Here is a 15,406-nt window from a genome sequence, read left to right as displayed (position 1 = left end):
CTGGAGCCCAATTTTCCAGCACCCTGCATTTTGTGTGGTTATTTAAACTAATGCAAAGTTATCACAAAGTTAAGGTAAACCACTGACAGATGAGAAATTTACTATTTTAAACTCATTTTGCATCACTGAACATGACTGCTATAAGGTGCAAAGCAAAGAAAAAATCACCCCCAAATTTTTTGTAGTTTACAAAATATCTAAGACATGTGAGAGCATTATATACTATCTGCCCTACATCTCTGGAAGTGAAGTACCTTTCATGTATTAGGCTGTGTCTAGACTACATCCCTTTTTTTGAAAAAGGGATGTAAATTAGACACTTCGATATTGCAAATGAAGCAGGGATTTAAATTTCCCGTGCTTCATTTGAATAATGGCAGCCTTGGTTTTTTTCAAAATGGGGCTTTTCGATAGAAAAACGGCAGTTTAGATGGGGATCTTTCAAAAATAAAACCCTTTTTCGAAAGATTCTATACTCCTCAAAAAATGAGGTTTACAGAATCTTTAGAAAAAGAGTTTTATATTCAAAAGATCCCCGTCTAAACTGCTGTTTTTCTACCGAAAAGCCCCGTTTTGAAAAAAAACCTATGGCCGCAATTATGCAAAAGAAGTGCGGGAAATTTAAATCCCAGCTTCATTTGCAATATCGAAGTATCTAATTTACATCCCTTTTTCGAGAAAAGGGATATAGTCTAGACACAGCCTTAGTGCTACTAAGCCAGCAAAGGGGGCACAGACCTTGCTTGTATTCTGCAATACAATGATTCCTAACCTTTTTTATACTGTAGACCAGCAAACAGATTCACAAACTTTTGGCAGACTAGTAACATTTATTTGCATATTTGCATATTCACTATGCAAATAATGAATATATAAATAAAATGTTGCCTCTCTGCCTAGCCCCAACCCAGACCCTTGCTCCCCAGTGCCTAGCAGCTTTGACCTCCACTCATATGCCCTGTGCCCCTTTCACCTTTGAGCCCTGCAGCCCATGTCAATACCCTCTTGCCCTGTGACCCCACCATGCCCTCACCCCAAACTCCTTTGCTCTTTGACCCCACCCTATCCTGTACTCTCCAGAACAAGGCTGCCCCCTCCAGGGAGTGTTCAAACCTCTAATTTGAACATGTATATCAGGCATATGTTTCAATATTTTTGTATTTCATCATTTGACAGAACACATATGGTTCCATTTTTAATAGCACTATATTACAGCACACAATAGAATTTCTTTTTAAAATCATAAATATAAAAATAAGCTAACTCGTGAAATTTCAGAAGTTAAGAAATACTATGCAAAATCAATAAATATGGAAAAGTTTGAAAATCAAAGGCTCAAACCTGCATGCCCTATATATATAAGGAATTCTCATGGACTTAGCTTACAGTGCAGGGAACTATGTTATTTCAGATTTGGGCTCAAAGTTTGTCATAAAATTTGTCTTTCAAACACATTCTGGTAATAATTACTATGTTGCTGAAAAGTGGTAACAAAAATGTTAGGCCACCTGCTTCCCTCTGCTTTGTGATGCAAAAGGTAACATAACACAAGGCAGAGAAAGTAGAACAGCAGCTCTGCTACATTCTGTAGACTCCAACAGCGTAGTGATCTTACTGCTATTAGGAACAGGAAGAGAGTACAGTGGGCAGTATGGATCTATATTTAAAATCAGAAATAAATTTGAAGTCACAGCTAGTGGTACCAGCAGTAAGTTCTGCTACAAGCATGCAACCTCCAGCTCCCCCCCCCCCCCCAAAGCATGGGCAGTAGGTGAACTTAGGGCGAGGGGGTGGAGGAAGGCATGGGTCATGGCAAGGGTTTTCAGTGTTGTAGGATTAGAAAATTGGCAATCCTAGTTGTTACATCAAAATAATAACATTTCAAGATTAATAAAATAACTAACAGTGTACATATCAACTGCATAGCAATAACAGCAGTTATATAACAAAACAAAACGCCTTATCTTGATACCTCGATTTAGTTTATTATTCTTTTCAAAGGTTACCAGTCAAAATATTGTACTAGATCCTTTTTTTTTTTAGCCAATTGTCATGTTTTTGCATGACATTAGGAAAATTAGAAAGTTCAGAGTTGCCATTTAAAATACCCACAAAATAACCCCCTCCCCCCCGCATCCCCCTTTGGTTCTGAAATTTTATTTGTCCTTTTCATATGTATTCATTTTTTTAAAATTGTATCCTTTGGTATATATGGTTGTGACTATTTTCTTCCACTATTTGATCTGAGGAAGTGGGTCTGGCCCACGAAAGCTCATCATCTAATAAACCATCTTGTTAGTCTTTAAAGTGCTACATAGTCCTGTATTTTGCTTCAGCCACAAAATAACTGTTACAAATAAAATAAAAAGGGTCCAACCCTATATTTTTGTTGCAAATTGAAAGCTTCCACTAAAGCCAATGAGAATTTTGAGAACACAAGGAATACATGAGGCATAGAAGATGAAGAAATATTGTTAAAGGAAGGTAATCCTGATCAACAAAGCTAATAAAAGAAAAACTTTTCCATAAAAATGAGAAACTCTGAAAAAGATTTACACTATTCTTTTCATATTTGGAGTGTTTTATAACAACTAATCTTTGATTCCTTTGGAATGGAGCTGGGCTAATATTTAGATCCATTTTTTTAAAAAGTGAGATTATCAGTATCTATATTGCAAATACCCAATAACTTGACTAAGTTCTTACAAAATGCAAACGTAATGCCCCCCCAACCAAATCCCATAATTACTTACTTTCTTCTTTTGTTTGTCTCTATACAATGTTTTCGTGTCCGACTTCGACATATTTTTTGATCCTCTAGTAATGCTTCACGCTCTTCTTCTAAATCTCTCTCAAGAAGAAATTTCAAAGTTCTGACCATGACTTTATGTTAAGGACAAATATATATATACATATAAAATCCTTGAAATTTCTATTTAGTATTCTTATTAAGTTTTAGACTGATTGCAAATGAATTTGCAGTCTTAGCCACAGATATAAAATTATACTCGTCATGGACATAATAACCTATTTGCATGGATTCTTTTACATGACTTGAGCGTTATGGACTTTTTTGAGAATATGTAATCGTTATCCATAACTAAACTAAAAATGATAATTCTTCAAATTAGGCAATGGCTTATCATAAAGATATAATTTTAAATAAGGTACTGTCTTAATATACATACATTAAGAATGCAATTCCATCTCTCAATTTCTATCACTCAGGCTTTGCACTCTTGGTTTATGATGGTACCACACAGAATTATAGTTTTTCTATTTAGAGCTGAGGATACATCATTCTTTATGATCTGATCTACCAAATAGCAAGGTTATCAAATGGAAAATATTTCTTAAAATAAAATTTAAAACCTCCAAAATGATAATTGTTTAATCTGTAATGTAATGAGTAATTACAATTCAAAATTCTTCAATATCTTGCTTAAAATACATACATATACAGTTACTGTCAAGCAGGATCCAATATTTGCCTTGTCTTAACACAGCGTCTGTTAGTTTCTTTTGGTTTAGAGACTGGGTGTTTCTCTTTGTCTTTTTAAAACCAAACATGCCACCACTTAACAAAAATAAATAATAATCAGGGCTCACCAAGTGGTGGCGAGCCCTGCTCGCCAGCCGTGCGGTTCTGCGAGCTGCGCATGCACAGATTGCGCTGCACATGGGCAGATCGAGTGGTGCTGGCTGTGCCAGCTTGTAATCTACTCGCCATAGGCAAGTAGATTACACAATTTGTCGAGCCCTGATAATAATAATAAATCATAATAATATTTAATCAGATATTTCCCTTATGCTTAGCTATTATAGCAATAGGTGCAGCAGAAATACAATTACTAGGCACATAGGTAATACAGAGTCTTAGAGGGGTAGTTGTGTTAGTCTGTAACTAATAACAGTTAAAAAAACAACACTGGTCCTGAAGCAAGTAAGGGTATGTCTACACTACCCCGCTATTTTGAACTAGCAGGGTAATGTAGGCATACCGCAATTGCAAATGAAGCCCGGGATTTGAATTTCCCGGGCTTCATTTGCATAAGCCGGGCGCCGCCATTTTTAAATCCCGGCTGGTTCGAACCCCGTGCCGCGCGGCTACACGCGGCACGAACTAGGTTGTTCGAACTAGGCTTCCTAGTTCGAACTACCGTTACTCCTCGTGGAATGAGCAGTCAATGGAATTTCCATCAACTACATGATTAGTCAATAAGGGGTAGATGTGGCGCTCGCTATCCCAGCTGCACCGCTGCATTTTAAATGTAATGAGAGATGCCTGTGGCTCTTACTACATTTAAAAGGCAGAGGCGGAGCACGGAACTGTGGCCCTTTTGCCTTTGAAATGTAACAAAAGTCCCGGCGGGCTTTTCCTGCTACATTTCAAAGGCAGAGGCATATCAGTTGGGACCTGGTGCGAGCGGGGACTGCTTGGCTATGTCTGTATTGGAAGATTCTTGCACAAGAACTGCCATTCTTGTGCAAGAACCCGCAGAGCATCCACACTGCTCGCCCGCTCTTGCACAAGAAGATTTACAGTACAGCATTGGAAGACAGGGCTTCTTGCACAAGAGCTACACTCACTCTTTTCTAACAAGTGTAAGCCCTCTTGCACAAGAGCTGGTACAGAGGCAGCAGGGGGAGGGAGGGGAGGAGTGAGGAAGCGAGTACTCAAGTAGTGACTCGACTACCAGATAAGTATCCCTAGGGTACAACCCACTTCTTATATGCCATCTGAAGAAGTGAGTTGTGCCCACGAAAACTCATATACTATTTATATATTTTTGTTATTCTCTAAGGTGCTACAGGACCAATGTTGTTTTTTTACAGAGAACAGGGAAACAAATTTTTCAGCCTGGTCTACCCTGGGGGCAATGTCAAAATAAGGAATGCAACTCCAGCAACGTGACTAGCATAATTGGAGTCAACATACATTAGTTCAAGTTTCTAAGGCATCGCCACTACTGGGGGTCGATGGGAGAAACTCCTCCTTTAGCTTCCTTTACTCTTTTCACTCCAGTGGAGTACCCAAGTCAACAGGACTGCAATCAGTGGTCGATTTAGCTGGCCTTTAGAATTTTGGTCTGACCCAGCATGGCTGTTCTTATTAAAGGAGTTCCAAAAACAGAAAAAAAGTTCAGTCCCCACACGGTTTTAGATACTTTTATTCTCTTTGATGTTAAAAGGCTAAATCTAAAAAAAGGATATTTTATGCCAATGTATCTTCTGTAATATTACAATATATTGATGCAAGATGGTCAAAATTATCTCTTCTAGCTTCCAAATCCAATAATAACCCTATGTTGCCACCATACTGGAGGCCCTCACAGGGACTGGGTATGTGGGGTACCCTAACAATGCCTCTTCCTATAAAACCACTCAGGAAGATAAGCTCATCCATTGGGCCAACCCCATCCACATCAAAATATGAGGGCAACTGAATGATCCATGCAGGGGTGGCACTCCCACCTATTCCTGAGGCAGCCACCTTGTGGGACAGCTAATTGCACATCCCCAGTGAGCTGCCCCACGGGGCCTGCCCTCCTATCCCAGCCTCCCTCCTCCCAGGGCCCATTCCGCGCACCTCCTCTCCTTCTTTCCCAGACATCCTGTCACTGGGGCTTGTCTCCCCCTTTTCCAACACTCCCGGGGGTGCCGCCTGCCCTGCCCCCGCAGAGCCCCGCTGCCTTGCACCCGCGAAGGATACGCGCACGCGCTGCCCGCGAAGGTGCCGCCGTGGCACTGAGGCGCGCAGTCCGGAGCCGGGCGAAAGAGGCTCCTCCAGCCGGACCCGCCCGGCGCAGCAGAGCCCGGCTCCCACTGTGCGGGGCTGACGCCCCCCGCGCCCCTCACGCCGGGCTCCATTCAGCCCCGCCGGACCGCCCCCATGCCGGTCCCTGCCTGCCTGCTGGGTCAGGGCTGGGCGGGGGCGCCCATCGCTCTGCGGCTCGGCCGCCCTGCCGCCATCTTGGCAACCACGGACGCCGCTTCCTTCGCAACGGAAACCAGGGGCAACGCGAGGGGAGAGAGAGGAACTGGGGCACCGTCGGCAAGGGAGACGGGGGCGGGGCCTACGTGGGGGAGGAGCCTGGGGCCGGGACGGGAGAAGCGCCTGGGAGACAGGGATGAGCCAGGGAAGGGGGCGGGGCTGGGAGTTGCGGAGAGAAGTATGTGAGGAGCAGGTTGCTCCTCCCACCGGCTCAAAAGCCTTGAGCTCACCATCCAAAAACAAACAGGTTTTTAAAAAAATACTCACCCGGGGATCTTTTTATTTAGAAAAAAAGAAAAGAAAACAAACCGGAAAGCTGAATATCATATGAAGTCACATGACTCTTGGGATTGGAGCTTTACAAAAAACACCAAACACAGGAGGACACATTCATAGATAAAGGTTCACCGTTTTGCCAACTCACAATTGTATTACAAATCTTGTGATGTTTGTTGGTCTTCTTAAAGCTCCACCTCAAAGACTAGCTAGTGTGGCCAACTTTCTAATGATTCTAAACCAAACATCCTTGGCCTGCCCCCTGTCTTGCCCATTCCTCAAGGACCCAACCCTGCCCTACTCCTCCAAGGCCCCCCCACTCCTCTCAGGGAGATATAGGGTGGGCACTAACAGTTGTGTGCCCCCTGAATGCCACTGGGGGTAGAGCCAAGGGGCCAGCAGCCAGAGACATCCTGTCCTAAAGACAGTTCATCTAACTTTGAGGGGCTCCACACTGTGCATGGGACTAGCAGGTGGTGGGAAGCAGATCTCCACCTCCCTCTGCTTCCCACAGCTGGTGAGTGCAGAGGGCAGTTCCTCCACTTTCCTTAAGCCCTGTTCCCCAGGGATGAAGATTAGCAGGGGGCCTGACACTGGAAGCAGCGATTGGGTCCCCCAATACTTAATGGCAGTGGCGGGAAGCAGAATGACCCAGCCCTAGCCTGCTCTGCTCCCCTGACCCCTAGCTGTGTCGCTGGGAAAGGAACTTGGTTGAACTGATGGCACCTCCCTTTGCACTCACCAGTGGCAGAGAAGTGGAGCAATGTGACTTAGAGCCAAAGGAACAGAGTGGGCTTGTGTCGGATTGCTTCTCCACTGTGGAGTACAGGGCAAAAGCTGACTGCTGCTGTTGGTGCCAAATCCCCCATTTTGCCCCCTGGGCCATGTTGTTCAGCGGGGGGGGGGGAGAGAAAAGGGTGAGCTTGAGGAAAGAGTGGATTAGAGGAAGAGAGAGGGTGGAGCAGGGATGGGGAGGGGTGGAGCACAAGGTTGGGGAAAGGATGGAGTGGATGTGGGATGGGGATGGGAAGAAGTTGGGCCCTCCCCAGTAGGGATGTAAGTGAGTAGTCAACTATTCGACTACTCGCTTCCCTCCCTGCTGCTGCTTTTGTATCAGAGGCAGCAAGGGGAGAGGGGAATGGACCCAGTGCTGGGGGGATCCAGCTTAAAAGTTGGTTCCCCCAGCACCGTCTCTGTGGTGCCACTTGCCCCATGCCACTGTCTCTATCAGGCATGAGCTGGGACAGAGCCAGGACCATTGTGTCTCTACATTTTAAATGTAGTAAGAGCCACAGCGGTCCCAGACTGACCCCAGCCACAACTGAGCTAGACTTGTTTGGTTTTGGCTTGCACCAGCTCCAGCAGAAGCCCCTGTTCATGGCGGTCCAGGTTGGCCTCAGGCAGAGACTGCTCCAGCAGCAGTCCCTGTCCACACCCTGCTTGGACCCCCTGCAGATAGGGGCTGCTGCACCTGGTGAGAGCCAGGACCAAGCAAATCTGGCTCAGTCCTGGCTCTCAATGGTCTGGGACCTACCTCCCCTGCGGCTCTGCAGTTTAAATGTAGTAGGAGACAGGCTGCCTGCACGCCCAGTTTCTACTACATTTAAACTGCAGAGCTACAGCAGGGGTAGCTCCTGGACCAGTGCAAGCCAGCACAGAGCCCTTCTCTTATAGACATATTGTGTGGTGGATACAAATTGTATCGACTGCACAATTAGTCAATAACTCATCTCTTAGCATACCTACCCATTCTAATAGTGGCATGGGGGAGCAGTCATATGGGGGCAGTCACATGGCCAGCGGTCTTGAGTCCCTCCTTAGCAGTCACCAGTAGGTGCAGGGAGTGTTTCGAGCTAGGGTAGGGATTTGGACTCCGAGAGGGAGTTTGGGTGTGGAAGGGAGCTCAGAGCTGGTGTAACCCACATACCTAGTTTGGGTCTCTGTCCCATGAAGTGGCACCTAGACCACAGCAACAAATAAAAACAAGAGACCTCTACAGTATAGCTGAAAGGGTAGAGGCTCCTATACTAAGCTTCCCAGGTTCAAATCTATCTGGTGACAGTTACACTGGGACAAGAGAGTTGGGGTGCACAAGAGCATAAAATGGCCATACTGGGTCAGACCAAAGATCCATCTAGCCTAGTATCCTGTCTTTCCACAGACAACCAAGGAAAGGTGCTGTAGAGAGAATGAAAAGAACAGATATTCACTGAGTTGCTTGTTCCCAGCACCTGGGAAACAGAGGCAAGGGTCACCATCCCTATCCATCCTCACTTACAGCCATTGATGGACCTATCCTTCACGAATTTATTTAGTTCTTTTTTGAACCCTATCATAGTCTTGGCCTTCACAACATCCTCTGGCCAAAATTCCGTACGTTGACTGCACATTGTGTGATAATATATTTCCTTTTGTTTGTTTTAAACTTGCTGTTTATTCATTTTATTTGGTGACCCCTAGCTTTTGTGTTATGAGGAGGAGTAAATAGCTCTTCCCTGTTTACTTTCTCTACACTGGTCATGATTTTATAGATCTTTAGTGATATCCCCGCTTAATTGTCTCTTTTCCTAGCTGAAAAGTGCCAGTTTTATTAATCTCTCCTCATAATATAGAAGCCATTCCATATCTCGAATCATTTTTGTTGTCCTTTTCTGAACCTTTTCCAATTCCACTATATACTTTTTGAGATAGGGCAATCACATATGCACAAGCTGTGGATGTACCATGGATTTATATAGAGCAAATATGATATTTTCTGTTTTATTATCTATCTCTTTGTTAATGATTCCCAACATTCTGTTCACTCTTTTGACTATCACTGCACATCAAGTAGATGTTTTCAGAGATCTATCCGCAACGACTCCAAGATGTCTTTCTTGAGTAATAACAGCTAATTTAGACACCATCATTTTATTTGTATAGTTAGGATTATGTTTTCCCATGTGGACTATTTTGCATTTATAAACATTACATTTCATCTACCATTTGGTTGCCTAGTCACCCAGTTTTGAGAGATTCTTTTGCCAACCAGCTCTTAATACATTTAAAAAGCAGAGTCGCAGCATCTGGGACTGGGCACGAGCCGGGAATCAGTAGAGATGTTTTACGTAGAGAAAGCTCATAGAGTTCACTCTCTTTATCAGTGAAAGAGAAATATGCACAGCTGTTCTCCACAAGTAACAATTATTTATACTGGGCTTGACAATAAATGTATTTTATTAAGTATAAAAAATAGGATTTAAGTGGTTGCAAGTGATGACAGACAGATCAAAGTGAGATACTAAGTCAAAATATACAAAACATGCCAGCTAAGACTAATACACGAAGAGATATTGTAACATATCATATTTTCTCACACTAGTCCTTATTTCAGGTAAAGTCCTTCAGGACAGAGCAGATCTTTTCTCTGACTTGGACCCAGCTGCTTCTCTCCCTTTGTTTCCAGGTCTCTTCATATGTCCTTTTGTGATGGGGATCATTCTGTGAAGCCAGCTGAAGACCATCATTGTTTGCTTCCCATTCCTTAAATAGAATTTCCACAGGATGGGGAAATCTTTGTTCCATTCATCCACCCCAGTGGAAAAATATCAAATTCAGGATGGATTCCAAAACCAAGTGGCATAGTCACACGACTTTATAGGATCAACCATAGTTTAGGCTTACGGGAACAACAAGACTATTCACAGATCATTGCTGTGAGCTCTGGGCCAAGTTCCTTAAGTACCATTAATGGCTCTCACTAGCAGATCTAGATTAATAAACAGCTTTACACTTCATATTTCTAACTTCACATACAAGTGTCTGCTGTTGCCTGTGCCAGAAGAACACGAAAGATAAACGCATACAAATAGAGTATATACATTCAGGCTATGTCTACACTCGGAGCTTCTTGCACGAGTAATATGCAAATGAGTATAAGCGTGGAATATCGCCGAGCCTCATTTGCATACCTAACGAGCAACCATTTTTTTCAGAAGAGGCTCTTGCACAAGAAAGAGCGTCTACACTGCCCCTTTTTGTGCAAGAAAAACCCTCTTGCGCAATGCCGTTACACCTATTACTTTTCAGGAAGAACGGCATTGCGCAAGAGGGTTTTTCTTATGCAAGAATGGGCCGTGTAGATGCTCCTTCTTGTGCAAGAGCCTCTTCTGAAAAAAATGGTGGCTCATTAGGTATGCAAATGAGGCTTGGCGATATTCCACACTTAGCCTCATTTGCATATTACTCGCACAAGAAGCTGCGAGTGTAGACATAGCCTCAGAGTATTACAAGCTCTTGAATGATAGGTTACTTGACCTGTTTTGCATAAAGCATATTTGAGGTGTGCATATCAATATTTAGAAACGTATTTCTATACAAATTATGGTGGCATAGTGTCACACACTTAAATCTGGGAGTGGCCCCTGCAGCTGCCATTGGGCATGATTTCTGGCCAACGGGAAATGCCAAGCTGGTGCTTTGAGTGATGTGGGGGCAGTGCACAGAGCCTCTGTGGCTGTTTCTCTACCTAGGAGTCAAGAGTCATGTCGCTGCTTCTGGGGAGCCACATGGAGCAGGGTAGGGTAGAGAGTCTGCCAGCTCTGTGCTAACTGGTCTTCCAATGACCCAGTCTCGTGTGCTGACTGGATGTTCTAGTAAAAAAATGGACACCTGACAAGGCAATCCTACTTGTATCAGGTAAGCCTGTCTGCTTGTTTGCTTTCTGCAAGTTTCTAGCCTTCATGTTTGCTTAGAAAAGCTGGAAAACCTAAACACACCTTAAAAAGTATCCTAAAAATACTCTATCCTAAAGATTAGAAATAATTTCAGGATTTTAATCCAAACTCACTGTTTAATGTATGGAGTTGGAAGTACTAATGATATAGAGAACAAAAGTAATTGCTGCACTTTGTACCCTTTTGGAGGCATTTGAGAGGATTTTGTATTCCTTTCATTCTCTCCACACAGTACAGAACTTGGCATGTAGATACTACCCATCAGCAGGCAGGACAGCCAAGCTAGTGATGTGGCAGCACAGGGTGTCTACATGCTTAACTGAGAATGTTTTTAGAATAATCTTAAAAATAGTGTTGTGTGGAGTTCTATGTTTGTTGTCTCAACTATATCCATATTGTTCTTGATTTATGGTAAAAGGATGTCTTTTTCTACCTGCTTCTCTCCCTCCTCCTCCCAGCCCTACGAACTGAAACTGAATTCTTTGCTGGACTCAGTACCAAAAAAAAAGTTCTTGCAGGTCAAAACAAGCTTCAACGAGCCTATTGCCTTCAGTGGATTCGCATACATGTAACTGATAGGACCTTTTTAAATAATTTTGTTGGTTAATTATGCAGAAATAAAAATAGAATTAAGCACACTTCCTGCTAGCTGTGCTGACTTCACAATGCTAAAATGAATAGACAGCAATGAATTATATTTATAAGTACAATATGCAGTTATAACACAATACAAAAACAGATCAGCTGTGTGGAATACAAATGTACTGTTCTGTTTTATTCAGAGAAGAACTGCACTTTAAGCAATTAAACAGGACAGGGTGTATAAAACTGGGATATTGCCACACCTTCGAGGCTATGTCAGTACAAGGCCAAATGCCTCAGTGATTTCGTGGCAAAGCACTTCTTGGCAGCTATGCTTGTTTTTAAACCACTTCTCTTTCATAATGCACAGCTGCTCTGTGTCTGTGCTGATGAAAATAAAAATACTTTGCATCTGAGTGTTTTTTTTCAACAGGGCAGTACAGGGCTCACCATACCCTCTCAGGCAGGTATTATTATATAATCACCATTTTACAAGAGTGAAAACTGAAGCTCAAAAGGGTAAAAGACTTGCTTTAAAGGTCCAAGCATCTATATGTCATAGCTTGGTGAGACTTCAAAAATCCTGGTTCTCCATCCCCATTGCCAAACACCAGGGCAAAATTCTCCTTGTGTGCTTTATATCAGTACAAAATCAGAATATTAATGTTTTACACCTACTTTTAACTCACTTTTCAGTTATGCATATTGTCACAATTCTGGGCAATTATATCTATTCCCCCTCAATGTTCCAGCAAGAGTATCTACTCTCCTGCTTTCAGCTTCCCAGCCATTGCTTTTCTGAGTGGAGTCCTCTGTCTCTTCCTTCTGAATGGAGTATTTCCAAGCTGTCGAACAGCCAACACAGGCTGGCTCAGTAATGGAGCTGGCTCCCACATAGGGAAGGCAGGATATAGTGGTTTAGGGGATTGGGCAGCCTCATAGGGTGGTGGGCTTTCCTTGATCATTTCCAACACAGATGGGTTTACTAAGGACATCTGCTTGCTTTCTTGTCAGAGACAGTTAACAGGTGTAATTGCTACAGTTATAAGGCACTGTACAGTTCTTTCTATGAAAGCCCATTTTATTCTTCAGGTAAAAACACTACAGAGGAATCACATTCAAACCAATTAAAGATCCTACACACATGCTAAAAAGCTCACCAGAGTTCAATTTAGGATGCTGGTAGGTACAGTCCTTCAACCCTCCACCACCACCACTCAGGTGGATTCTTTGCAGTTACCAGTTCATCAGAGTTTCAGCTCAGAACAAGCACACAGTCTTATGAAAACTCAGTGGCTATGTCTACATTGGCATGATCTTGCGCAAATACTCTTTAACGCAAGAGTTCTTGCGTTAAAGTATTTGCGCAAGAGAGTGTCTACACTGGCAGGTGCCTTTGCGCAAGAGATGTGCTTTTGTGCAAGAGCATCTGTGCCAGTGTAGATGCTCTCTTGCGCAAGAAAGCTCTGATGGCCATTTTAATCATAGGGCTTTCTTGCGCAAGAAATTCATGTTGCCTGTCTACACTGGCCTCTTGCTCAAGAACAGTTGCGCAAGAGGGCTTATTCCTGAGCGGGAGCATCATAGACTATTTATTTCTTTGCTTGTTAGTTCCTGGAGAATCCCCCACTTGGAACTAGTATATGTGTATTTTTCCAGGGACTTTGCTTGAAATGGCTGACAACAGTACCTCCTTCCCTACTAGAGAAGGTACATAAAATGCCATAACAGCACATATACAAGTGAATTTTTAATATTATGTGCCTCAAATGTATCCATCCTAATTTAATAACATTTAATCCAGTAAAATGTATCAAGATTCCTTAAGGTTATTACAGGATACTGTCAAACTGTCACATATTTTGTGAAGTCTTGTCCCTTTAAATGTTTGAGCACTGCCCCCCTACTCAGTACAAAGTCTCATTTTTGTGATAAGATTTGACTTTTAATGGAAACTTTTCAGCCAGAACAATAAAGAAAGCATGGCAGGCAGCTGGATTTCTTTCAGCTCCCCCTATGTCTGTGTCTATCTCTTTCTTTGATGGGTCTAAATGTAACATCTAAATGTAACATTAGATCAATCTAATGTTTAACCAGTTAACCAACTAAGTGGAATCCCAGCCTGTGGGGCTCCTGCTCCCAAACCTATGTGGAACTGGCTACTGGCTCCCAGGGCTGAGACTGGCTGCAAGCTCTAGCCCAACACTAGGGCTGGGGCTGCCTGCTGGCTCCCAACCTCCATGCTAGGGTTGGGTTGCCACTGGCTCCCAGCCCCCGTGTTGAAGCTGGCTGCCAGCTTCCATCCCCAGCCACCAATTGTGTGGGGCTGGCTGCTAGGATAGGTGCAGCATTCTGCCCATGGTAGGCCACATCTGGGGTATGTTCCCAGGGAACCGGTTAACTGTTACACAGTAAGAATCACCTGATAAGTCAATAGCTAACAGAGGGAGCACACATACAGGCCAAGGAAGAATTCCCAAATCTGCAATGTTGGCACACAGCCAGAAGAATCAGAATGAATACGGATGTTGTTGTTACAGCACTAACAACAACATTCAGGAGGAGTGAAGTCCAACAGGAAATCAAAGAAAATGACAACTTTTATGGGCAATGTTGGTGATTCAACCACAGCCACAAATTATGGGTGATGTACCTTGATTATTTTGAGTAATGTGCAACCTTCAACAACCATTCCAGATGGAAAAAGAGTTTCAACTTTGCTGATGATGTAATTGAAGGCATGTTTACTGTTTTGTGACCTATTGTGTATTGTGCTTGGAACTCTCATGTATGCTGAAGCTACTTCAGGAACGTTTTTCTCCTACTCCTCCAGTGATAGTGGAACAATAATTTAATTACCACCATCAGGGAAGTGGAGAGTTGATAGCATAGTTTGTTGCTGCTCTGAGGAAGTTGTCAGAGCATTGTATGTCTGGAGAAATATTAAGTGACGTGACTAATTAGTCTTTGGATTACACAATGACCAGCTCTGGGAAAAGTTACTGACTGTATCAGTGTTTATATTCAAGAAGGCCGTTGAAGTAGCAGTTGCAATGGATACTACAGAGAAGGGTGCTATGGAAATTAGTGTGTACTGTACTAAGATGCATTGGTGTGACAGAAGTCCACAAGAATGTAAAGAATTTCCATGTGGCTGTTGTGCACAACTTACATACACCGAGAAGGATTACTAGGCATGCCAAGTTATTTGCATGAAGTATAGATGAAAGGACAAATTGCCATGACCTGTCGTAGTCAGAAGTTGGAGTCAGAAATAGCATTTGGGTCACAGCTTTGTTCAAAGAATCTCCTACAAGACTAGAGCTTGTTATTGGAGCTGCTGTTTCACTGATTTTTACATTAACCTATCATCATTCTTTGTCACAATCTTTGGAAAGAATCTCCATATTTTTGAAAATTTATTCCAGAGAAAAATTAGGTTACCTCAAAAGAGATACTCCAGATAGAATTCAGCTAGATGGAAAATCAGATGTGTTACCCTTATATGTGACTGAAGAAAAATATCCACCATTATTTGGCAGCTCTTGACTTGACAAGCACCACGTGAAATGGACTGAGATGAAGATAATCACAAGAGTATCTCAAAATCTTTGAGAAATACTGGACATGAAGTTTTTGGAAAGAGCTTGGAGAAACAAGCAATGTGTCAGTGAAACTCAATTTGGCAGCCACTTAAAATATTGCAAGTCCATAAAAATGCCCTATTCTATGAGGCCTCTGATAGAAGCTGATTTGGACCATTTAGTGAACATTGGCATCCTTTCATTGGTGTCCCACAGTGAGTGGGCTATGCCCATTTTACCAGTGATCAAGCATG

General features: G+C 43.0%; 2 protein-coding genes across 6 annotated transcripts in view; one reads left to right on the top strand and one right to left on the bottom strand.

Annotated features, from left to right (window-relative positions):
- The window catches only part of CEP126 (centrosomal protein 126), a 72,624-nt gene extending 66,753 nt beyond the window's left edge, over positions 1–5,871 (bottom strand). For 3 of the 4 annotated variants that reach the window (XR_012900739.1, XM_075919282.1, XM_075919283.1), the window contains exons 1-2: positions 5,714–5,871; positions 2,754–2,873 (exon numbers count right to left, since the gene is read on the bottom strand). Coding sequence is in view for 3 of the 4 variants with exons in the window: in XM_075919282.1 (XP_075775397.1) it covers positions 2,754–2,873; positions 5,714–5,871 (278 nt within the window). In the remaining variant the exon portion in view is untranslated. Of the gene's footprint in view, positions 1–2,753; positions 2,884–5,713 lie in introns of all 4 variants that reach the window. The other variant, XM_075919284.1, reaches the window with a different exon arrangement.
- Positions 5,872–5,893: 22 nt separating this feature from the next.
- The window catches only part of ANGPTL5 (angiopoietin like 5), a 31,354-nt gene continuing 21,841 nt past the window's right edge, over positions 5,894–15,406 (top strand). Inside the window, exon 1 of one of the 2 annotated variants that reach the window (XM_075919286.1) lies at positions 5,894–6,055. In XM_075919286.1, the coding sequence (XP_075775401.1) occupies positions 5,894–6,055 (162 nt within the window). Of the gene's footprint in view, positions 6,056–10,851; positions 10,949–15,406 lie in introns of those variants that run through there. The other variant, XM_075919285.1, reaches the window with a different exon arrangement.

Source organism: Pelodiscus sinensis, chromosome 1, assembly GCF_049634645.1.
Source record: "Pelodiscus sinensis isolate JC-2024 chromosome 1, ASM4963464v1, whole genome shotgun sequence".
Classification (NCBI taxonomy): domain Eukaryota; kingdom Metazoa; phylum Chordata; order Testudines; family Trionychidae; genus Pelodiscus; species Pelodiscus sinensis.
The sequence above is the reverse complement of the archived record's forward strand: the minus strand, read 5'-3'. Positions and strand labels throughout refer to the sequence as shown.